The sequence below is a fragment of the Camelina sativa genome, chromosome 3 (genome assembly GCF_000633955.1).
Source record: "Camelina sativa cultivar DH55 chromosome 3, Cs, whole genome shotgun sequence".
NCBI lineage: Eukaryota > Viridiplantae > Streptophyta > Magnoliopsida > Brassicales > Brassicaceae > Camelina > Camelina sativa.
The window spans coordinates 11,614,765-11,639,704 of record NC_025687.1 but is presented as its reverse complement, the minus strand read 5'-3'; the positions used below and the strand labels follow the sequence as shown (position 1 = coordinate 11,639,704).

Below are 24,940 nucleotides of genomic sequence, written 5' to 3'. Positions count from 1 at the left end.
CATTAGTCTTCGTTGGACTTATGACAATACCTTTAATCTCTTCTTCAATGAGTTGGTTTTCCGTAGCCACCGTAAAATTTGGATTTGGAATAGGAATTCGAATCTTGATGATAGGAAATGAGAATTTGATGGAAACGGTACCCCTAATAGTCTTTGTAGGCGCAGAGTTTATATTGTCTTGTTTATTTCCGAGACTCGAATCTTTACCTGTTCCTATGTAAATGTGATGCATTTCTTGACTTTCAACCTCTCCCAAACCAATAGTACTTGAAATGTCTCTAGCTTCGGAATTAGTAACCAAAGCGGCTCTAAGCTCGGTTGCTTCAACAGGTACAGGCACAAATTTAGTGTCACCGAGCTTGTCTTGTAGGTTTTTGCGACCAAAGCCAATGCTGAAACATAGTAAGAACATGCATGATCGTATGGATAAAAGCGTATATGTTGGTGTTGTCATTTTCTCCACCTATAAATTGACATTAATTACAATTTCTCTAATATATAAGACGAAACCAATGAGTACATTAAAAAGGAGAAAAGAAAGAAAGTGTGATTTTGTTATAGAAAAAAAAAACAAAAGAGAAAACTAATTAAGGACAGATTATTATTCAGTTTGCAAAATTTCCATGTTACCGAATTCATGCAATGAATTCAGGCTCATACCGTTTGAATGAGTTGATGTTTAAACGTATTCGTTTTTTATGAAATATGTTGTCTTCTTAAAACTAGTTAATATGGTGGTATAAAATATGCTTGACAGGATTTCTAGGACAATGCTCTTCGTAAAGGATATCAATATATATTATAGTAGGTTTAACGTTTTTCTAAATTCTAGTAGTAAAGGAATTATATCGTTGTGAAAATAAAATATATTATTACATATATTATGGTGGTCGCATAATGTTAGGTTTAGCGGAAAATAGAAACCATTGCTTTGTATTTGGGATAGTGACTACGAAGAATCTATTACGTAACTAATTTTTAGTGGCTATTGGAAAGCAAACATTTATTCATTTTATTTTATCAAAATCTAGAAAGCCTTTAAGATCATTCCTTGAATTATCAAAAGAAAAAGTAAATATTTAATTTTTTATTAGATAAATATAAGGAAAATCTATAAAAATAGGCATTTTTTGGAGAGAGATTAGATTTTAGGCATTGCAATAGTGAAAGGCATTATATATGTGAACATTACTATGACTGACATTTTTGCCCTTACAATAGCAACATCATGTTTTTTTGCGTACTTGAAAAGAGAGTCATCAACTTTGCTTTGTTTCAAAATCTACAATGCAAAAGATTCTTTCAGAACAAGATCATAGGTGGTTTCAGGCAAAGAAGAGGTTGCTGGTGAGGACGGTGGTGGTTTTCAGGCGAAGAAGGGGTTGTTGGTAGGGATGCATCTAATCTAACCGTCACTGAGAAAAACACCACCGGTGATTGAAGTTGGGTTACGGCGATCGGTGATTGGAGTCGACGAATCATAAGAGAAACAAGATTGTTCATTGTTTACACATGTATCTATCTCTTTTAGCATCAGATTTACTTATTTTTTTCTGACAATAGAAGGTCGCAATATTACTTCTGGTTTATCAGAAACACTACAAGTACTTTTAATTACTTGACGATATGCCAATAGTCTAATCGAAAAATTGCTAAACCCTACTAGATCGTAAATAGAGAACCCAAACATGATGTTTTAAATACTGGACGAGAAGCAGAGAGATCGACAATGACATCAGCAAAAAGGGTAGAAGAGTTATTCTGCAACGTTTGAGTGCCTAAAACCAATGTTCGAGAAATCGCCCTAGGCGGCCGCCTAGGCGGCCGCCTAGGCGGCGCTTAAACGCTAGGCGGCACATACCCGTCCCGATTTCACTGTAAACGGTTGTATTAGGCGGTGGTTTAGTATGGCGGGTGGAACGGCGATTAGGCGGGGTAAATCGGTTTAGTCCGCTTAGAGTCCCTTTATTTAACAACACCGTTTTAAGTTTTTTAGTGAAATATTTAAGCTGCGTTGTTTTGAGCTAACCTAGATGGAGAAAAAAAGCCGCACAAATATAGAAGCTACTGTTCATCTTCTTTGATTTTGAAGTTCTCGTAAAGCGATCCTAACTGCTTCTCAATCTCCAATACTTAGTGCTCCAAAAACAATTCTCGTGTAAGTTCAAGTTGTGATTCTAATTATATTTTAAAAATTAATTATTTAGTCATCAAATTGTCGAATTTTAGTGTGCTTATGGTGATGGAATATGATGTGAACGTGCTTCCTCTTGATCGTGAACCGTGACACTTAAGTTTACTAGTTTAGTAGTTTAGTAATAATAATTCTGTATGAATATTTAATTGTCAAGTTTGTTTTCGTGACTCTTTTGTTTAATTGTTTTGTTTCTTTCCAAAATAGATGATGGCTTCGTCATCAACATCAGATTCTACTACAGTTCCTGAGACTACAAATTTGCAGAGAAAATCAAATGATGTTGGCTGGGAGTTTGGAATGTTGGTAAATCCCAAAAATTTGGACAAAATGAAATGCAAATTATGTGGAAAGGAGTTTTCTGGAGGAATACATAGACTGAAGCAACATGTTGCTAGAATACAAGGGAATGTTGCACCTTGCCCAAAATCTAAAAAAGAAGACCAGGAAAAGTGCAAGTTAGCAATTCTAGAAGCAAAAAATAAGAAGAAAAGAGTTCGAATGGCAGATCTGGAAACTAGAAAGACGGTAAATATTGATGAAAACCAAGAGGGGGATGAAGAAGTTATTGAGGTAGAAGGGATGGGAGCAAACAAAAGTGCTCGCATGCTTGGTCCTATAGATAGATTTACTTCAAGCATCAATCCTGAAACTCCTAAAGGTCCAATATTGACACAACAACAACAGCATATCAAGAATGTTATTGCAAAGGATAGATTACATGTGGTGCATCAATATGTTGCTAGATGGGTGTATTCTCATGGCATTCCTTTTAATGCTATTGCAAATGATGATTTTAAGAGAATGCTTGAGGCTGCTGGACAATTTGGACCAGGTGTTACTCCACCTAGTCAATATCAGTTGAGGGAGCCTTTGTTAAAGGAAGAGGTTGATCGAGTGAAAGGTTTGATGAAAGAACAAGAAGATGAGTGGAAAGTGAACGGCTGTTCCATTATGACAGATTCTTGGTCAGACAGAAAAAGAAGATCAATCATGAATTTGTGTATCAACTGCAAAGAAGGTACCATGTTTCTCTCCTCTAAAGATTGCTCTGATGATTCCCATACAGGTGAATATATATTTGCGTATGTCAATGAGTGCATCGAAAAATTAGGTGGAGATCATGTAGTTCAAGTAGTAACAGACAATGCCACTAACAACATGGCTGCTGCAAAGTTGTTAAAAGAGGTGAGACCCACCATATTTTGGACCTCTTGTGCAACGCATACAATTAATCTCATGGTGGAAGGCATTTCTAAACTTCCTGTGTTTGAAGAAACAATTAAAATGGCGAAGGCATTTACCATTTTTATATACGCTCATCACCAGACCTTGTCCATGATGAGAAAATTTACTAAGAGAAAAGACATTGTTAGGCCTGGAGTAACTAGATTTGCATCTGCATTTCTTACTTTGCAAAGTTTGGTAGAGAAGGAAGAAAGTTTAAAGATGATGTTTGCTAGCCATCAATGGAAACAATGTAAATGGGCAAAGCATGCTAAAGGACTCGCAGCCCGTAACACAACAACCAGTATGGAATTTTGGGATGGTATGGAAATGTGTTTGAAAGTCTTTGCACCGTTGGTTAGAGTACTTAGATTGGTTGATGGAGATCAGAAGCCGACAATGGGTTTTCTACATGGAGAGTTAAAAGAGGCAAAGAAAGAGATATGTAAGGCACTAGGAAATCTTGAGAAGAATTATAGACCTGTACTTAATATCATTGATCAGAAGGGTAAAGATCGACTTGATAGTCCTCTTCATTGGGTGGCATATTTTTTGAATCCTTATTATTTTTATAAGGATTCGAGTATCCAATTCGACCGAGATGTGGTTACCGCTACTTTTAAATGTGTTGATGCATTTTTTCCTAATGATCTTAATACTCAGACATTTGTCATCAACACTGAACTTTCAATGTATACAAGAAAAGAGGGAAACTTTGGACATCCAACAGCCATTAAAGGATGCTCCAAGAATGATGAAAATTTTGATCCAGGTTTGTTTTATAATTATTTTTTATTCTGAATATTTTTTATCTATAATTTACTAATAAACTTATGTATTTGCAGTTCAATGGTGGAACTTTTATGGAGTTGAAGTTCCTAAACTACAAACAATGGCAAAAAAGATTTTGTCTTTGACGACTAGCTCATCAGGATGTGAGCGTAATTGGAGTACTTTTGAAGGGGTATTTACTTCAAACTACAAGATTTCTTTCTTTAATAAATTAATAAAATTGTGGATTTGTCTCTCATTTATTAAATTATATTAGGTGCACACCAAAAAGCGAAATAAACTTGAAACAAAACGGTTGAACAATCTTGTTTATGTCCAATTCAACATGAGACTGTTGGCCAAACGAAAGAAGCAAAAAGATAAGAATATGGACATACTAGTTGCAAATACTGCTGTTCATGCTCAAGATTGGATTGTTGAAGATGCAGATGTGGAACTAGGAGACACAACCACACATGAAGATTTGGTTAGGGAGCTTGATGAATCTGATGAAGGCGAAGAAGTTGATATTGATTTTGAATCAGATGATGAGCATGGATTTTAGAAGATCAGAGCTGCTCTTAGGAAGTAGGAGATAGTGATTAGAATCATGATCATCATTACAATTTATTTATTTAAAAAAAAAACTAAAATTTATTGCTGATTTTTATAACTTTGATTCATATTCTTTTATTAGGTTGAAGTGTTAAACTCTATATGATTATTTTATTATATATATATATATATATTATTTTATTCAAACCCGCCTAAACCGCTTAAAACGATTAGGCGCCGATTAATCGTTCTAGGCGCTAGGCGGAGGGATGCCGCCTACTCTCCGCCTAGCGTTTTTTTTAACATTGCCTAAAACCGAACACCATTTCGATAGTGTCTAATTTAGAGGGGTAGTGGGGTTTTGATGCCTAAATTTTAATTAATTCTAAAGCGAATATTGATCAAATCACAAAAATTAATACGTAGACACAAATGGTTTATGGAATACTATTGGAATAAATTAGAATGTCCCTAAATTTTACTGAGAATGTTAAAACGAGAGGTTTAGAGAATTGTTCTTTTATATTATTCTCTATTCTATATGATACAACATATATATAGGGATACAATATTAGGATGTTGGGTTTACACTAATAGGCATCTAAACAACAATAGAATTATTTATAATACTTCCCATTAGATGGACATTATAAAAATGTAGTCCCAAATGTGCATATGAGATGATGCCTAGTAAAAAACTTTACCAGGAAAACCCAGTGGGGAAAATCATGGTTCAGGAAAAAAAGTGCAACACGTTTTTACTCCCCCTCTTGAGTACATCACTTAAAATCGTCAAAATGTCGCAATCTAGTATGATGAAGTAATTTCTTGAAGTAGTGGTTGAAAACGCCTTGGTAATTAATTCGTCAAATCTTCACTTGAACAAATTTGTAGGACATGTATATCACCCGAAATTAAATCATATAGTAAATAGATGTAAGAAAATGTTTCACATATACCCTTTTTCATTCTTCATTCAAAGGTTTTGGCAAGGTGCTTGTTAAAGATCACTACATATTTTGTTTATATTCGATGGTTTGGTCACCATAAATATTTGTCTCTAAAACCATAACAATATCAGTTCATAGGAAACTGGCAAGGCCTTCAATATGCGGTTGTTGGGGTTAGTTTTTTGTAGCTGATATCGAGCTCTGGACCGCCATTTCCAAGGGAAATACCGAACTCATTAGTCTTCGTTGGAGTTCTGACAATACCTTTAATCTCTTCTTCAATGAGTTGGTTTTCCATAGCCACCGTAAAATTTGGATTTGGAATAGGAATTCGAATCTTGATGACAGGAAATGAGAATGAGATGGAAACGGTACCCCTAATAGTCTTTGTAGGCGCAGAGTTTATATTGTCTTGTTTATTTCCGAGACTCGAATCTTTACCTGTTCCTATGTAAATGTGATGCATTTCTTGACTTTCAACCTCTCCCAAACCAATAGTACTTGAAATGTCTCTAGCTTCGGAATTAGTAACCAAAGCGGCTGTAAGCTCGGTTGCTTCAACAGGTACGGGCGTAAATTTAGTGTCACCGAGCTTGTCTTGTAAGTTTTTGCGACCAAAGCCAATGCTAAAACATAGTAAGAACATGCATGATCGTATGGATAAAAGAGTATATGTTGGTGTTGTCATTTTCTCCACCTATAAACTGACATTAATTAGACGAGACCAATGAGTACATTAAAAAAGAAGAAAAGAAAGAAAGTGTGATTTTGTTATAGAAAAAAAAACAAAAGAGATAACTAATTAAGGACAGATTATTATTTAGTTTGCAAAATTTTCATGTTACCGAATTCATTGCATGAATTCAGGCTCATACCGTGTGAATGAGTTGAGGTTTAAACGTATTCGTGTTTTATGCGATATTTTGTCTTCTCAAAACTAGTTAATATGGGGAGATGGTATAAAATCAAATACTTGTAAAATATGTTTGACAGGATTTTCTAGGACAATGCTCTCCGTAAAGGATGTCAATATAGGTTTGATGTTTTTCTAAATTTTAGTAGTAAAGAAAATATATCGTTGTGAAAGAAGATATATTATTATATGGTGGTTGCATAATGTTAGGGTAAACGGAAAATAGAAACTATTGCTTTGTATTTGGGATAGTGACTAAGAAGAATCTATTACGTAACTAATTTTTAGTGGCTATTGGAAAGCAAACATTTAATCCTTTTTTTAGATAAACAGATCAAATCACACAAATTAATGCGTAGATACAAATGGTTTGTGGCATTGATACTATTGGAATAAATTAGAATGTCCCGAAATTTAAGTGAGAAAAGAATCTTAGTTCAATTTTTTTTATTGACATGGTAGGAAAAAAATAAGAAAGAACAAACGCATACATCCATATATATATAAATATATATATATATATATATATATATATATGTATGGAAATGTCAAGATAATATCATTCCTTTTTGAGTGTAGATGCATAATTTCACTAAATCGGAGAGACAATATTGTTTTATGTATAATTTCATTAAATCGGAGAACATAATATATAAGTAGTGTTTTTATATTTTTTTATATATGTATTTTTAAATCCAATATTAAAAGACGTATATACACGCGTGATGCGGCCCAAAAACGCCATAACATACACAAAGCCAATCTTTTTCGGTCATCATTAGACAAATCATTTACCAACTAAAACAACTTTTTCAAGATGGTACTAAATAAGCTTCGGAATAACGAAAAAAATATTACGTGGAGAAGTCAGCCATGTACCTTGCGATAAAACCCCATCAAGCAGAAAAAGAAAGATAAAAAGAGTCAAAGATTAGGATCAACAATTCAACATACATATATCGTAGTCACAGATGCTGTTCTCTAGCTGACTAGCTGTAACTTAGACAAATGCATTTTTCAATTATTCAATTCAATTAATTCCTTTTTAATTCTAAAACAAGTAGCAGCCAAATCTTCTGTCAACGATAAATATGGAATCTCAGAGTTCAAGAAGACCAATTAAATTACCCTTTATAATTATACTCTCTAAAAACGAATATATTGGATTTATATGTTCAAGATTCTATGTATTAACGAAACTGTGGTCGACCTCTGGTGAATGTCCCGTGGCTTTTGTAGATACCCGAGTACAAAGAGAAATTTAGTTCAAATTTTCCGGTTGCTGTATCAAAAAGAAAAGAAAAAGATAAGGACTAATCTCCTTTTTTTCTTCTAATAATTTCGATAATGGTGTTGTAACAACTCCAATTAATATAACCTAACTAGTGTGGCGAATAATCAGGTTGATTATCAAAAACTATTAAGTGGGGCCGACACCCGTGATGAATTAAGAAAGGGGTTTTAAGAAAGAAAATAATCAGATATTAGTAAGGCTTCTACCAAAAAAAAATGATATTAGTAAGGTTGAAAATGGTATAACAATAGAAATTTTGATGCTAACTAAAATTGTATTGTTTTTTGTATTTGAACTTATTTACCTCTTTGAATCTGTATTTTTATTTCTCTCCAACCATATGACTTTATAGGGCGTATGCTCTATAAGAAATTTAGCTAATTAACCAGATAGTGACAATGGATCAAACGTAAATAAATATGATTAGTGCAGGTCAAGTGATGCATAACGAATTGAACAAAAACTTAAATGAAATCGTAATAAATATGATGCAGATTTAATAAACACATGCTAAAATTCATCAAAGTTTGTTGTCTGTTTTGATCCAAATGGCATTGCTCACGACACTTTTCTATGCAAATATGACCATTTTTATTTTGATACTAGTTTTTTACTATTTTTAAATTGTGTTTATGTAGATAATAAATGATTTTTTTTAAAAAAAAATCCACATGAAAAATCTTCAACATCAGTTATTTTGATATGCATAAAATATTTTTTGATTTAGTGAGATTATAAATAAATAATTTTTTAATTAACATGAAAATCTATGGTTATTATTTTTCTTTTCTTTTTGACAAGAAAATACAGTAAAACCTCTATAAATTAATACTCTATAAATTAATAAATACTATAAATTAATAAATTTTGCTAGTCCCAAGTCGGGACAGTGTAAAAATTAACAAAATTCGATAAGATAATAAGATAATATTTTTTTTGAAATCCCCATGTAAAATATGGTTCCGATAATATCATAAATTAATAATCATATAAATTTACATATATATATATATATATATATATATTTAGATGCTGATATAGTAAAGTATGTTTCTCTTAAACCTCATATATATAAAACAATTGTTATGTTGTATCTTCAAACTATAATGATATAAAATATTCTATAACATTTCATAAAACAGCTAAAATTTTTTAAAATTTTCAATTTCTAAATATGCATCATTTACATTTTCATAGTTTGATAGACTATTAAAATACGAGAATAGATATTCTTATTCATAAATTTGAATATTTATGTCATATGTATAAGTGAATTTGTCTATAATATTTGTAATTCATTGTCAATAATATTTTTTAATTATTTCACATTCAATTCCAATACCATAAAATTTACAACATCCAAAATTCTTATCTTATTTTGCAAAAATTGTCTCAATTCATTATTTTTATTAAACTAAACAATTAAAAATATACCTATAAATTAATAATTGTTAATTTACACTATAAAATAATAATTATTAATTTATAGATAAATTAATATCACTATAAATTAATAAAATATTTTGGTCCCAACATTATTAATTTATAGAGGTTTTACTGTATATGGTTATTACATGGTAGATAAAGGTACTGAACTGAAAATGAAAATGTCGAAAAGAAGACAGTGCAATATTGAGTGAAAGTGTACTAAAAACAATTACATCAAAGTCTAAGATTTCTATATATATATATATATATATATATTTCTATAAATACAATAAAACTGACTATCTAAATTTAGTGCAATGACTCCACTTAATTATTGAGGCCGAGATAGAAGACAACAGGACAGTTATGGAATGGAATGAGTATTTTTGGTGGTGGTGGTTGGTGCATTAATATATTAACCTAATTCTCAAAATGAATATGATTATTTTTTTCTTAATTTTGGGGGTTTAATCAGATTATACTTGTAGTATGATTAGTTGCTTTTTGAAAAATTGTTTTCAGAATTAAAGTTTTGAAATGACTATGGTGAAAAAAACATGTATGCTCTTAAATTTTTCTATGGTATAGTATATGATACATTGGTACTCAAATAAAATGCTTTGTTGGTCAAAAAGCAAAAAAAATAATAATAATAATAATAAAGTGTGCTAAACGCGTCCTAATTTCCACTTTTTGGGTATAATTAAATGATTTAATAATTAATAGTATGATTATCTATACTATTAAATGGGGAGTACAAATCAGAGATTTTAAAAAAAATCATATCATATATCCATGTTACCAAACAAGTCCAATTGCCTACATAATTAAAAATAAAAAAGTAAACTTTCCTAAAACAATGGTAACAATTATTAAATAAACAAATGACTAACTCTTTTAATAATTGGTTATAAGTTATAACGATATATTCTTAGATTTCATATATATATATATATATATATATTATTTGGATATGTGTATAAAGCATAAATAATTAATTTTGAATATATTAAGTTTTTCAAATAGTTTTCTAAATTAAATATTAAACATTTATAGTTAGGGAGTTCAAAAGAAATAAAAATGCAGAATTCTATTCAATACCATCTCAAAAAAAAAATGGAAGAGCAATCAAAAAAAAAAAAAAAGGCAGTTAGGACATCTCCAACCCCACTCTATTTTAGAGTCAAAACTCTATTATAGAGCAATATTTGCTCCAACCCTACTATACATTTTACTCTAAAATAGAGAAAATAATAGGATTGCTCTATATATAAGCAACTCTATTCTCACCTCTATTTTTTTACACTAATTCTATTTTAGAGTTGAAAATAGAGTAATACATTGGAGAAAAACAGTGCTCTATTTTTTAGTTACTCTATTTTAGAGAAAAAAATAGAGATATACATTCGAGATGGTCTTAAAGGCTAAAAATTTGGATATTTAAGCGACCATATAGAAAGCTATCCGGATCAAGGATAACCCGTTCGAATCTGGGCTGGAAAGGACGCGGATCCTAATTTTAATGCTTATTCTTTGGATTAGTTATCTAACAAAATTAAAAACAAAAAAACGTCTGATTAGGAAATAATTAAACCATTACAAGCTACTTACCATGAAAAATGGAGTGAATAATCTTATTTCATCATTCAAATAAACATATTCTCGAATCCTATATAGTACATACCATAAAAAGTGGAACAATAATATATTGTAGCTAAAATATAGTTACCTTTTGAAATTAATACAACTAGAAATTGGAATCCTCTAAGTGGCTGATTCTCCAAATATTCGAGCATAATATTAATACCTAAACAAAATCATTTACAATTTTCTACAAATCAAATTTGTTATATCATGAGTTCCTAATCTTCCCTTAAATATTACTATCATTCATTTTGATTGAGCTAAAAAAATATTTTCCCTTAATCGTATATGTAACTTTTACTTACTTTCTAAGATCACCTTAACAATAAATTCGACGCCTACCTTCTTTATAAATACCAATCTTTACTCAACTTTGAGACTCATCAAGCAAATATATATTTTTACCTCATTACTATATTTATTCGACTCTACCAAAATGCTTCCTTTGTATTCCATAGATATGGCAAACGGTACAACACATCATGACATAGTTTAAGTGAGGGTTCTTCAGTAAGAAAAGAAAAGCTGGTGGTCCAATGAGAATGGAAAACCATCGAAAGATTTGGCTTCACTTATGCAAGTGGTCTATTCTAGCCAACCAATCTCAATTTATTTTTCTAATGACATGAACGACTTTATTTGGCCTTTTTTTGTATTTTTTGGTCATCATGTCTCTTTATGTGCCTGTAATTTAGAAATTTAGAACTAATAGCACAATGAATTTTGGAAAAAGTAATGGAGAAGTGGACATATATTGTTATTCTTATCTCTTTTTTTCTAGCTCTAGCTTCTCTGTCATATCAGTTTTTTTGATTCTGTACATAACAAAAACTGAAAACATTGATAATTGGACATGTCCAATAAAGGCAAATGAAAAAACGATTAGTCTAAGATACATGAAATCCTGCCATCTACATTGTTTAACAATATTTGAGAGTACATGCTTAAAATTCTTACGTAACCCTCAATTGCAAAGTACATGTATAATCTTGGAATTCTGACCTTTGAATCATTAATGGAGTCTTATTACCATACTAAAGAGATAACTATATATACTAGCTCACTCATTCTAAACTCCTCTTTCTACAACTAAACAAGTCTTTAGGAATAACTATGCGATTCAAATGCAATTACAAAGAATTCCGGGTGGTGGATATATTACTTATTTCCCCATTTTTGTCCAATAACATTCTAAATTATTATCCATCTTGAAGCCTCTCAACATAACCAAATTTTTCGGGTGGGTGGATTTGAATGCTAAAATATTTCAATTCGAAAAAAAATATTTAGCAAGGTAGAGTTTTATAAAGGGTAAGTTTGATGAAATTTTTAGTATACTAATTTTTTTTTTAATATAATAGAATTTTAACTTCTATTTGTGTGTTATATTTATGTGTTGACTGGTTCTCCCGCTACCTCCCGCAAACACTGCGTTTGCGGGTGGTAGCGGTTGCTAGCGATTGGAACCAATCATACAAACCGCTTCCAATCGCTCATAATCGCTTCCAACTGCTCCAAACCACTGAATTCCAAAAGCTGCTTCCCGCAAGCGTTTGCGGTTGCGGGCGATTGCGGTTGGAATTTATTTATTTATTTTTTTTTTTTGTAAAAAAACTTAAAAGAAATCAATGATAATGAAAATTTTTTTTGTTATATTTTCTATCTAACCATTTTGCTCATTAATGATGGGAGAAAATGAAGTACGGATACGACTGCAGAGATTATAAAATAAACAATTAAAGAAAATAATATTCCAATTAACAATAACCCAGAAAACTTGATGTAAATTTAATGGCACATCGCACATAAGTTCAAAAAAGTCTAAATAAATATAATATTTCATCAAAAATTTAAAAAAATAAGATTATTTATGAAAAATATTAAAACAATCACCAGTGACCCTTCTCAACTAACACTTGACCATTCCTACCGATGCAACTACTGACCCACGATCTAAGAGAAAAGAGAAAAGATCTACGATCTAAGCATATGTTTTGTCATTTATCAAATTACTTGATTAAATTTTTGGTGAAAATCCAAATGCATAAAGGAATAAGTATTTCACTATGATTTTTTTTGGAATAATTATTATTTTAATAAATTTTAATTATAAATCAAGTTTAATAAAAATTTTGGTGTTTTTAAAAATTTATATATTAGATATCACATTTATTATGTTCCAACCGCTATTGCACCCGCTAGTCAACCAGTCGTAAACCTCCCGCAAACGCACCAATTTTAAACCGCTAAACCAGTCGTTCAAAACGCTTAATAACGCTTAAAACCGCAATCGCCCGCTTCCGCAATCTCCCGTAACCGCAACCGCAACCGCAGCGTTTGAACCAGTCAAGCCCTTAGTTAAGTAGTATTTGGATTTTTCATTATTAGTATAAATAATAAAATACATAATAAGTAATTTATAAGATATTATCTGATTAAGAAACAATTTTGCTAATAATTTAATTTTTTACAGAATTTAGTTAAATTACCTTAATTTGATATGTCTAATATTCTAATATTTGTAGTGTTAACCAAATAATTAACTGAGAATTTAACCCATATTTTGACATCGAATTAACCCTTATTTAACCAGATTCAAGATGTCAATTTAGGAATATGATGTTAAATGTAAAGATTGTATAAGCATAAACAAAAACTGATTTAGGAAAATAGAATTAATTTTGAAGAGATATATTAGTAATCAAATTGGTGTAACGATTTTATAGACATATTAATTGAGTACTCTATTTTAAATTGCCGTATTTTAGTTATTATTTTGTGTAATTTTGTAGGGATTAACTTTGTAAATAAATATAACTTAAAAGGTAGAACACAAAATGTACTTCAAAAATGTTAATATAGATTTTAAGGACTTATGGATTTTTCGTGTACTTTGAATATATATATATATATATATATAATAAAAGAAAATTTAATAATAAAAGCTTATACTGCAAATTTTCAATATAAGAAACAAATATGAAAACTAAAACAAAATCATTAATGTGGAGTAATAAAAATTAATACAAACAAAAAACAAAACTACCAATTCACTTTGTTATTAAATAATAAAAATTTAATTTTAATAACGGTAAATATGATAACAAGTCAAATTAAAACAATGCTATAACGCCTTGACTAACACTTAAAAGATTTAAAATACGAGAAAAAAATATATATTCAAAATACAGTAAAACAAAAAATATCTTGCGCTGTACCTCATGTTCAAACCTAGAAACAAAGAAACTAATCTAATATAGGTGAACCATATATAAAAATAATAAAAATAAAGAATTCAAGTAATTTTGTAATATTTTTATTATAACATATGATATATAAATATACTATGAATTATATATATGTTTATTCCATACCGGAGTTCGAGAATTTATGTTTTCGTCCCGTCCTGTCCCGTTTTTAATAGAATCTAACGGGACCAATCATTTATTTGACTTAGTTTGTTGCCATCCAACCATTATATTGTTCAAATTTTAAAATATTGATGAAACTATTATTATTTCAAATTTTCAAACATTAATAAACCAAACTAAAAATCAAACTAATTTTAATTAGTATAAGTTTGACTATATATACAAAAATAAGTTTGTTTATAAACATAACCCGCACTAACCTAGTGAAGACTTTAATAACGGATCTCTCGAATAAACAAAAACAATAACATCTTATCAGGTGACTCATTCTTTTAACAATTAAGAAATAGTGATATAAACAGAGTAGTTACCAAAAACATTGCCCCTCAAAACTAAATGTTGATGATATATATATATATATATATCCCAAATTCTGAAATAGCATTGTAATAAAGTTTCATGCGATTGATTTTCTTGAAAGAAAACATTGTATCTTTTCTTTTACCCTAAAGAATGAAATTAATCCATACATATATGTAAGCTAATAATTAATTAAACAAAACACATAAACTACAGTTATGGTATGAAGTATGAACGTAAGTACTGGACGACAAGAAAAGAAAGAAAAGGAAAAAACAAAAGAACTGTTGGTAGTCTTTAACCTTTGTCAAATAAAGCAAAAAACAAAACAAAACTGTCGTTAGTTTAAAGTTGTTGGATACAATATATATCTACCACACCGACACATCATGAGCCAGACCCGTTTTTATTCTTTTAGTGTTGCGATTTCACATCAAGTCAAATTAATAGAGTATGTTAGATGATGGTAGTTATAAGGAAATTAAAGATATATAATATCTGAAGTCTATATAGTTTATAAGGAAATCGATATTGAGTTGAAACTTGAAAGGCGATAACAACATGAAGAGGGATTTCTTGAAAGTGCAGTTTCTAATTTTGGAATTTGCAACTTGCGTAGAATTGAGTATTTAACTACACCGTAAAAAAATGAATCATCCACCGTAAACGGAGTATATAACTAATACACACAAGTAGAGATGAAGTAGGGTATTCTAAGCTATTAAAGACAAAATATACTACTTTACATAGTTGGATAATTGAATCTGCAAATCACTTATCTGATTGATCAAATCATGGATATGATTGATCCGTATTAGCATCCACCGTAAAAAAAATGTCTTGGTCACTGTGTGAACCGTGTCTTGTCCACTAGAACAGTGTGGAAGTGTATCAGTCCACGCAAAAAGTGTATCGTCCACCTGTTTTTCTTTTCCTATAAATTTGTTTTTTTGATGTTTATTATTAGCAAACAACCACTTTAACCCCATTATAATTAATTTAGAGGAAGACTTTTTTGTACATTCGTTATTATTCCATTATTTATTTTCGTCTTCATTCGGAACACAAGATCATCTTTAGGGATACAATCAGTACACCAAAGAGCCCACCACCACCAAACGTCTTTTTCAGTTTCAGTTCAATTCCTTTGATTTTTCTCACGTGAAATAAAATCTACTTACAAATCTTTTATGTGACTCAACGACAACATCCCTCTGTCTCTCAGTCTCTCTCTCTCAATCTATATATATAGAGATATTTGTATGACCATATATATAATATAAGAGACTCGTCGTTGAATAAACTCTGAGAGACTCGTTGAAAGTTTTTGCATGGTTGGCAAATTCTTATAATCCACCTTTGTTCTTCTTACCCTTTCTAGTCTCTTCCTCTCCTCCTATTAGCTTTTCATAGGGTTTTTTTTTTCTTTTCTTGGCCTTGTCCTTTTTGTTCGAAACCTATTCTTTCCTTACCCAACAGCCAAATTTTCACTGAGGTAAATCTCAACTAAAAGTGGTTTTTGATTTGGATCTGGATTCTTGAGTTTTACAGAGAAGTCCAGAGAAATTGAGCGACGAAACCAGATATGAAGTTTGGGAAAGATTTTGTTAGGCAGATGATTCCAGAATGGCAACAAGCTTACCTGGATTACGCTGGTCTCAAATCCATTCTTCAAGAAATCCAAACTTCACTAAAAAGATCAGAGAGATCAGGTGTCTTGAAACGCAAGCTATCTGCTAGCCGCAACTTCAGCAGCCTGACAAAGCGGTATAGCCGCAGCTCCTCGTCTTGGGAACCCGAGATTCATGACATTCTGGTGTACGCAACGACTGGGGATGATGGGTTTGAGAGATACGAGACAACCATATTGGAAGTTGCAGAGGCGGGGAGAGAGTCAGAGCTTGTCTTCTTTAAAGCCCTAGATCTCGAGTTCGATAAAGTGAACCATTTTTACCGGTCTAAAGTGGAGGAAATGGTGAAAGAGGCATCAGTTTTGAACAAACAAATGGATGCTCTGATTGCTTTCAGAATCAAAGTTGAGCAATCTTCTTCTTCTTGGAACTGCTCTGAAACAGTATCAGTTGATATGAATGCTTTTATTTTTAAGGAACAGAGTACGTTTTTTCAGAGATTGTTTGTTATTAAGTGTATCCTGAAAAATACACACAGTTTGAATCTTTTTTGTTTGTTTTTGATTTTGAAGGGAAGACATTAGCTGAAGAGTTGGGAATTAAAGTAGAGGGAAATGGATCAAACGGTAGAGATCCAACGAAAGAGAGTGTGCCAGAAGTGTTAAGTGTTCTTGACCATATCAGATTAAATAAAACTCAAGAAACTCCTCTTTCCACAATAAAAAACGTCCTCAAGCTCTCTAACCAAGAAGAGCTCAAATTTACAAGAGAGAATCTCAAGAAAATAGAAGCACGGCTTAAGAATGTTTTCATCGTGTTTTATCGCAAGCTTCGACATCTCCAGAATTACAGGTATGTTGCTTCTTATGAAAAATATGAAAAGTCAAAAAGGATCTACTTTAATTAAATGCATGCTTTGGTTCTTGATTAATTCAGCTTCTTGAACACATTGGCCATTTCAAAGATCATGAAGAAGTATGATAAGGTAACACATTGATTAAATCAGTAATATATAATATTAAGTTTCTTGATACTTATTAATATGCTATTGCTAAATGTTTTCTATCAGATTGCTTCAAGAAGTGCGGCAAAATCATACATGGAGATGGTAGATAAGTCCTACCTCACTAGCTCTGATGAGGTTAATACAATATCTCTACACAAAACTTATTTATCTTCTTTTAATAAACCTTTTTTTTTATAATAAAACTTGATTTAATGTAACAGATCAACAAGCTTATGGTGAGAGTTGAGTCTATCTTCGTTGAGCATTTCACCGGTTTGAATCGAAGCAAAGGAATGAATCTCTTAAGACCAAAAGTGAAAAAAGAAAAACATCGAATAACGTTTTCTACTGGTAATACTAAAAGATTTCCCAAAATCGCATAGGTTTTCTAACAGTAGTTCATGAGTAACTAATCAAAATCTTTCCAAAATGTTTCTCAGGATTTTTCGTCGGTTGCACAGTCTCTCTAGTGGTTGCTCTCGTCATGTTCACTCATGCTCGTAATTTATTAGGCGCGGTTGGACATTCTCTCTACATGGAGACAATGTTCCCTCTATACAGGTTCAAACAAATTACATAATTTACCTTACTCTCTAATTGAATCACTATGTTCTTGCTGACAAGAACCTTATTTTTCAGTTTGTTTGCATTTGTGGTTCTGCACATGATCATGTATGCTTCAAACATATACTTTTGGAAGCGATATCGAGTGAACTACCCGTTTATATTCGGATTCAAAGAAGGAACAGAGCTTGGTTACAGACATGTTCTGCTTCTAAGCTTTGGTCTAGGCACGCTTGCTCTTTGCGCTGTTCTAATAAACCTTGACATGGAGATGGATCCTAACACTAATGACTACAAGGCCATGACTGAACTTCTTCCCTTTTTTGTTCTAGCTGTAAGTTGTTCATCATAATAACCAAAAAGAAACTTAAATCATTATGTTAACACTTTTGGTTTGTACAATGTTTTGCAGCTAGTGATAGCTATTTTTTTCTGTCCCTTCAACATTTTTTATCGGTCAAGCCGAGTCTTTTTCCTCACGGTTGTATTCCGTTGCATTGCTGCGCCACTCTACAAGGTATTTTACTCAAGCATATCCACTGTTCCCCGCTAAAGTAAAAACATCGATAAATCTCTCAACGTTCCATCTAAATTTTGCAGGTTAATCTTCCAGATTTTTTCTTGGCAGACCAATTAACAAGTCAGGTTTGTATGTTCTTATAACATTCTTCTAAATTTCATGATCATGTTTTCATAATGTTTCAAACCATTACTCAACTTTGTTTATTTTTTAGGTTCAAGCACTGAGGAGTCTGGAGTTTTACATATGTTACTATGGTTGGGGAGATTTCAGGCACAGGCAAAACACTTGCAGATCAAGCGAAGTATACAGCACATTCTACTTCATCGTCGCTGTGATTCCTTACTGGTCACGTTTCCTTCAGTGTGTTCGAAGATGGATCGAAGAGAAAGATTCAAGCCAAGGCTACAATGCTCTTAAGTATTTCTTAACCGTTGTCGCTGTGTGCTTGAGAACAGCTTATAGCTTTAACAGAGCTGGAAACATCTGGAAAATAGCTGCATGGGTTTTCTCAGCATTGGCAACTTTTTACGGCACATATTGGGACATTGTTTTTGACTGGGGATTGCTTCACAATCCATCTAAATATTGGTTGAGAGAGAAGCTTCTTGTTCCTCACAAATCTGTTTACTACATTGCAATGGTGAGAACTAAGAAAATGAAAGAAACAGTACAAATCCTTGATTTATGATTTTCTTTATAATTTTGTTTCCGTCTTCTCTTCTTTATAGGTCTTAAACATTGTGTTGAGGTTGGCGTGGCTGCAGACCGTACTGGATTTCAACTTCTTGTTCTTACATCGTGAAACTATGGTTGCTCTTCTTGCTGCTCTTGAGATCATACGTCGTGGTATCTGGAATTTCTTTAGGTAACTTCTGAACCAAAAAGAAAATCTATCCTCCTTTAAAAGCATTTTTCACTTAAGGGTTCTTGTTTTTTCTGGTTGTGAAGGTTGGAGAATGAGCATTTGAACAATGTGGGAAAGTTCAGAGCATTCAAATCAGTTCCGCTACCATTCAACTATGATGAAGAGGAAGATGGAGATAGTTAAATCTTAGATTGTTATCAAATCAAGGATTTTCCACATGAGTGGTACTCCAATTTTGTATAGAGCTTGCTTGTAAAACAATAAAGGAGGAAATGAGTATGATGAGGCTTCGGATATAACAATCTTACCTTAGGGTTAACAATCAGATTTCAAACCAAAATAAGTTTATAGACCTCCCAAACAACAGCGATCACACATGTAAGCTACTTTAACTATGATAAACCAATAATTACCCTTGTAATAACACACTATGAAACTAGGAGGTATTGAGACAGCAAGCGTAAGACTTGAGCGTCTCTAAAGCTTGCATAGATGGTTTCACGTGAATATATTTCTCCATATTTAAAATAGATTTAGGCGTTAGCCGTTGAATCAAAGTCTAAGAGCACATACAGTATATGAAAATGACCTGGCCTAGACTTTGCAACAAGCAATGACAATAACATTATTTGTCAAAAGAAGCATGAGCATATTGATCTTGCAGCAAAAACCCAAATAGTTTGCCAAAACAGCATCAACTAAGTCTATCATATCACTCGAGTCTACTACTAAAAAATCCAAGGTTGCTGCCTCTTGATATCCAACAAGGAGTGATGATATTGGAAACCTTTATCAGTTGTTCGAATTGCCTTGCTCACTAGGGTTTAGCCGCTCACCGCTGCAACAGAAGAAATGTGGCAGCTTAACTCGCCCGCAACTCCTGGAACACAAAAAGAGTATGCACTTAAACAGCGGTATATACAAGTGCCCTCATCATGAGATCATGATAAGCGATACAAATACTAAATCAAGCATATGCCAAGGCCAAACAAGTGTGATTTATTGCCACGGCCAAACAAGTTGACTACTGTACCGCGATGAACACAAAAAGTTATTTCATCAAACTTGTTAAAGGTTCACAGTTCTAGTTACTTAAATGATATGCAGTTTCTAACAAGTGATGCTAAAGGATAGAATATTGAATCAAAAAGCATATCGCTTATACTTCTATTGAATGAAACAGTGACATCCCATAGCAAACTAGACCTATGAATAGATTAAGAACCATCAAACAAATAAAGCAACAAGAGAAGCCAATCTATTACCTGCAACGGATGATCACAGGAACAGGCTTAAGAGCCTTCGGCCCATTTCTTATCCCTCTTTTGTGTTTAGAAATCTGCATTTTTCATAAAGTAACAACTTTGATTAACACTATCATTCTCCAAGGAAAAAAAACAAAAAGTCCATTACACATTTTCATACTAGATAGCTCCTAACTCCCAAGAACATACAAAATACATATGAGCCTTAAGGAACCAAATCAATTTAGAAGTGAGCCTAAACCCAGAGATACAAAAGCAAATAGAAATGGACACTCAAAAACTGCCAAAAAGACAACATTTTTATAAAGATAGGCTCCCTAAAACCCTATATAAACCCCTGAATCCATCAAAAAAAGCTAAATCCCAGACGCCACATTAATTCAAAACCCTAAAGAAATTTTCAACATTTCAGAAGCGGAAAACGAAAAGGAGAAAAACCAAATAAGAGAGACTGAGAGTTCCGTGACCTTCTTCTTAGGCACAGCCATTAGCTCCATAGATCCATCGAAAGCAAAACTGGGAAGCCCGAATCCGAAGCTCTTCTCATCGATCGAACTCGGTTGATTCTGATCGAACTCAGGTAAAACCAACGGCGGCGTAGAAATGGGCCGATCGAAAGCACCGTTCATGGGTGAAGGCATCGCCGCCACGTGGCTGAAGCTTCGGGTTTCCAAGATGAGGCATGTCTCAACCGCGGCGCGTTTTAGCGATGTCAGTCTCAATGCCATTGATGCAATTTGTCTCCAAAATCTAATACAGCTGACGGAAGTGAGACTGTGAGAGAACGAAGGGTATAATATATGAAAGCTTAAAACGACATCGTTTTATCTTACGAACCGAATCAAACCATAAAATTTCTAATTTTGATACGAGAGAACCGACTCTGGACCGTAATTTTAAAGTGCAATTTCCCGGTTTGATTTATAAACCATGAGGTTTTTGCCGATACGAGTCATTTCGAAAACCCTCGTTGCTCCGTCGTCGTTGGGTACAGATCAAGCGAAGGAAGTAAAGTGAAGAATCTTAGCAACAATGTCGTGGATGAAAGGTGATCTGCTTTCCAAAACCAGGAGGCTCGTTGGTGGATTGGCTACTCGTGAGCCTGTGTGGCTTAAAGCCATGGAAGCGTAATTCTCTCTCTCTCTCTCTCTCTCTCTCTCTCTCTCTCTCTCTCTCTCCCTTCTGTATTTTTCCAAATGATTTGGATTGATCGATCAATTAGATCCATTCCATTATAGGGTTTCTGATTTGGTTGTAAATGAATTCAGTTTGAATATAAAGTTGAGATTTTTACGTCTGTGAGATTTGGATTTAGGATTTTTTTTTAAGGTTTCAGGTTTGTTAACTGTTGTTGAAATGAGTGTGTCTTGTGATTTGGTTTTGATGCGTAGTTCACCTCCTCATGTGTTTCCTCGCTCTAATGGGAAAATCAAGAAGATTGTTCTCCCTGAGGATGTTTATGTTCGCAAATTCGCCAATAAGCATCCTGGAACCAAGATTGACGACCCTGTCAAGTAAAAATTCTCTACCTCTATATCTCTGCATTTGTAACCAAAGATGGTTTATTCGAAAAGATTATTCTAGAAAGAAACAAAAAGTTGAATACCAGACCATTTTTTTTGGCTGAACTTCTTGTCTTGAACTAGTTACTAATGGTTAGTGTCTGTCTTATATCCTGATTTAGTGGGAGAGTTTCACCATTCGTTCTGGATGTATCTGTATTCTTGTTAGTTTGTATAATGTGTTTTTTCTATTTTCAATCCTCTAGGATTTCGGCGTTTGTTCCAGATCCAGCTCGTGTCTATGGTTGCCGTGTCCTTGAACTGAAGGAGCATGGTATTAATGAGGATGATGCCATGTCTGTAGCTAATGTAAGTATTTTCTTTTGCAAAGTCTTGATTAGCTAAGAAAGGAAGTTTGTTTCTAAACTTGTACTTGGAATAGCTGAGAATCGTAATGCCTCTACTGCTGATGCTGTTCCTTTGAACACTGGAGATGTTATTCTTCTTCTTACTGATTTGCATTTTTTTCAGATGGAATATCTCTCAGAGAGAAAGGAAATGAAGAAAGCATACAAACGTTTAAAGGAGCTTGCGAAAATGCAAGATAAGGATCCACCTCCTAAACCATATCCTAGTGCTAAGAAAGCGTTAATGACTCAAGAGAAGAAATCCGCCAAGGATCGGTTCCAGACTCCTAGCGTTCGCAGGCTAGTTAACCAGTTGAAAACTGAGAAAGATGTGTTGCTGCAGGACAAAACTGGAAGTGCGAATCTGGATAATTGGATTGAAGAATAACTTCTCTCATCATCTTCTTCTTTTATGCAACTCTTCATCCAATTTCTCTTTGTAGAACCTTCTTTTTCGTATATGACATTCTTTGACTACAAAATGTTTCGAAAATAAAACAAGTTTTATTTCCATATTTCACTGTCTTTGTAATAATTTCACTGGATGTTTTCTTCCATGAGGCAAGGAATTACAGAAAGCAAAATGGTTATCTCTCTCTATGATCCTACAATTTGAAAATACTCGTCACTCTAGGCCAATTAGAGTCTTCAATGCTTTCTTTTTCGATACAACTTTGCTGTAAACACCCTTCCCTAGCTTCAAGATTTTCTCCATCTCCACAATGTTACTGCTACCTAGATTCTTCTTCATCATCCCTTCCACGGCCAACTTCATCAATCTCTCATCACTTCCAATGACATCAGAGACACTGTCCATTACAACTTCCATTGTTGGAATCTTCCTTCCCCACCTCTTCATAAGTCTCTCCGAGTTATAAACCTCATCATAAACTCCCCAATAAGATGCTCTCAACAAACCTTTATCCTTCCCTTTCACCTTCCATCTCTTCATCCCTTCCTCAATCATATAAACCGCGTTCCCTGCATCTACGCCTCTCTCTAACCCCATTTCGATCTCTCTTATCTCTTGGTTAGTAACATACAACATACTCTCAATCTTGCATCTGCTGCATCCGCAACTAAATCCCCACGACTCAGCCATCTCTTTCCGTTTTTCCAGTGGTGAAAGCACGTCAAAGTAAGCAAAACTGATCTCTTCCCCAGCTTTAATATCTCTCGAGGCATGAACAATGGCATAGTCTCCAACGTGAACACGTCTTGCGTTTGGAAGACACGAGTGGTTAATAAACGACGGTAAAGTCCATATCCCAACACCGTAATACTCTTTGTTCTTCCCCATAACTTTAGCTGAAATCGCATCTTCCACCATAGCATTCACATCAAGAATACTCAATAGCTTCTCCGAATCCAAACTCTGTTTCGAGTCACCACAGGTTTCAACTGCTTCATCAGGCCTAAACAGAGATATCTCAGGTATCTCCAGCTTGTCTTCGTCTTCTCCAGTGGACAACGCGGAGACAACTCGACGCTTTCTATCGCATTTCCTCACGGATTCAGTAACCTCATCAACGAAGTTATTCCACATAACCAATTGTGCTTTCTCAACAGACTCTCCATTTCCTAAGATCCCTCTCTGAATCGCAACCGCCTTTGTAACTAAGACCAAAGTCCCTGCAACAACGTTCTTAGTAGCAAACAATCCACGCCCACTAAGCTCAGATTTCTTAATCTCAATCGACCCAATAAACTCAGCAAGCTCAGGACATCTCCCACGAAACCCACTTAAGACCCAATCAGATAAATCAAAAGATCCAGTCTTTGCCTGAAACTCGAGCTTCTTACATTTCTCCATGTACACAGTAACAGTCTCCAAGTTACCACTCGCTTGTGGGTCGATCAGAGCTGTCTTAAAACACTCCAAAGCCGATGAGTATTTGCTCAGACCGAGCAAGACTTTACCTTTACAGAGAAGAGTCTTGAAATGAGTCTTTTCGATCTCAAGCGCTTGATCACAATCCCTCAACGCTTCCAGGAAATCGTGTAGCCTTGCTCGCGCCTCAGCTCGGTTGCATAAAGCCAAGCAGAGAGATCTCCGGAGCTTCGCAACCGAATCCGGATCCGGGTCGGATTCACTAGTGTCTGAGATTTGGATCCGGGAAAGATCGATGAACTGAGTGTAGATCTTTATGGATTCTCCCCATTCTTCACGAAGAAGAAGCTCCGTAGCTTTGGATCTCAAGCTCTGCAACATCTCCAATGATCCGCCTCTCTCTTCCTCTAGCTCGAATTGCTATTTTCTGAGATTAATCAATAGAAAGTTTTGGATTTTGGCTTTCATCTACGATTGTTTCTCACAGACACTTAAATGTTAACAGTTTTGTAACGGTCGGATTTGCCTTTTTTACAACCATTGTTTTGTTTTTGTCCCACTTGCTGTAACGGTCATGAAACTACTTATAAAAAAAATTAATCAGATTTTAATCAGCTGATTAATCAATTAATTAGAGTC

General features: G+C 33.4%; 7 protein-coding genes across 7 annotated transcripts; 3 read left to right on the top strand and 4 right to left on the bottom strand.

The window, feature by feature from the left end:
* Positions 5–552, bottom strand: LOC104776609 (the record flags this gene model as incomplete). The annotated part of the gene is made up of 1 exon (XM_019239980.1): positions 5–552. A coding segment is annotated over exon 1 (450 nt), but the record flags the coding sequence as incomplete, so codon positions are not given.
* On the top strand, positions 2,013–4,757 carry LOC104778868. The gene is made up of 4 exons (XM_010503284.1): positions 2,013–2,158; positions 2,402–4,193; positions 4,267–4,385; positions 4,470–4,757. The coding sequence occupies exons 2-4, from the start codon at positions 2,402–2,404 to the stop codon at positions 4,755–4,757; spliced, it is 2,199 nt and encodes a 732-aa protein (XP_010501586.1). The 5' UTR covers positions 2,013–2,158.
* Positions 5,661–6,454, bottom strand: LOC104776608. Its single transcript, XM_010500703.1, has one exon. The coding sequence runs from the start codon at positions 6,383–6,385 to the stop codon at positions 5,852–5,854; it is 534 nt and encodes a 177-aa protein (XP_010499005.1). The 5' UTR covers positions 6,386–6,454; the 3' UTR covers positions 5,661–5,851.
* LOC104776607 (phosphate transporter PHO1 homolog 7-like) lies at positions 15,917–19,575 on the top strand. The gene is made up of 12 exons (XM_010500702.2): positions 15,917–16,821; positions 16,911–17,190; positions 17,275–17,323; positions 17,408–17,479; positions 17,566–17,695; positions 17,785–17,905; positions 17,984–18,242; positions 18,321–18,425; positions 18,509–18,553; positions 18,643–19,071; positions 19,160–19,296; positions 19,380–19,575. The coding sequence occupies exons 1-12, from the start codon at positions 16,293–16,295 to the stop codon at positions 19,477–19,479; spliced, it is 2,256 nt and encodes a 751-aa protein (XP_010499004.1). The 5' UTR covers positions 15,917–16,292; the 3' UTR covers positions 19,480–19,575.
* On the bottom strand, positions 19,790–21,331 carry LOC104776606. Its single transcript, XM_010500701.2, has 3 exons — positions 21,029–21,331; positions 20,562–20,635; positions 19,790–20,176 (listed from the first exon to the last, which is right to left on the bottom strand). Exons 1-3 carry the CDS (start codon positions 21,287–21,289, stop codon positions 20,089–20,091), a joined length of 423 nt encoding a protein of 140 aa, XP_010499003.1. The 5' UTR covers positions 21,290–21,331; the 3' UTR covers positions 19,790–20,088.
* LOC104776605 lies at positions 21,509–22,990 on the top strand. The gene is made up of 4 exons (XM_010500699.2): positions 21,509–21,688; positions 21,953–22,075; positions 22,330–22,432; positions 22,595–22,990. Exons 1-4 carry the CDS (start codon positions 21,594–21,596, stop codon positions 22,856–22,858), a joined length of 585 nt encoding a protein of 194 aa, XP_010499001.1. The 5' UTR covers positions 21,509–21,593; the 3' UTR covers positions 22,859–22,990.
* On the bottom strand, positions 23,072–24,764 carry LOC104776604. The gene has a single exon (XM_010500698.1). It carries the CDS (start codon positions 24,680–24,682, stop codon positions 23,096–23,098), a length of 1,587 nt encoding a protein of 528 aa, XP_010499000.1. The 5' UTR covers positions 24,683–24,764; the 3' UTR covers positions 23,072–23,095.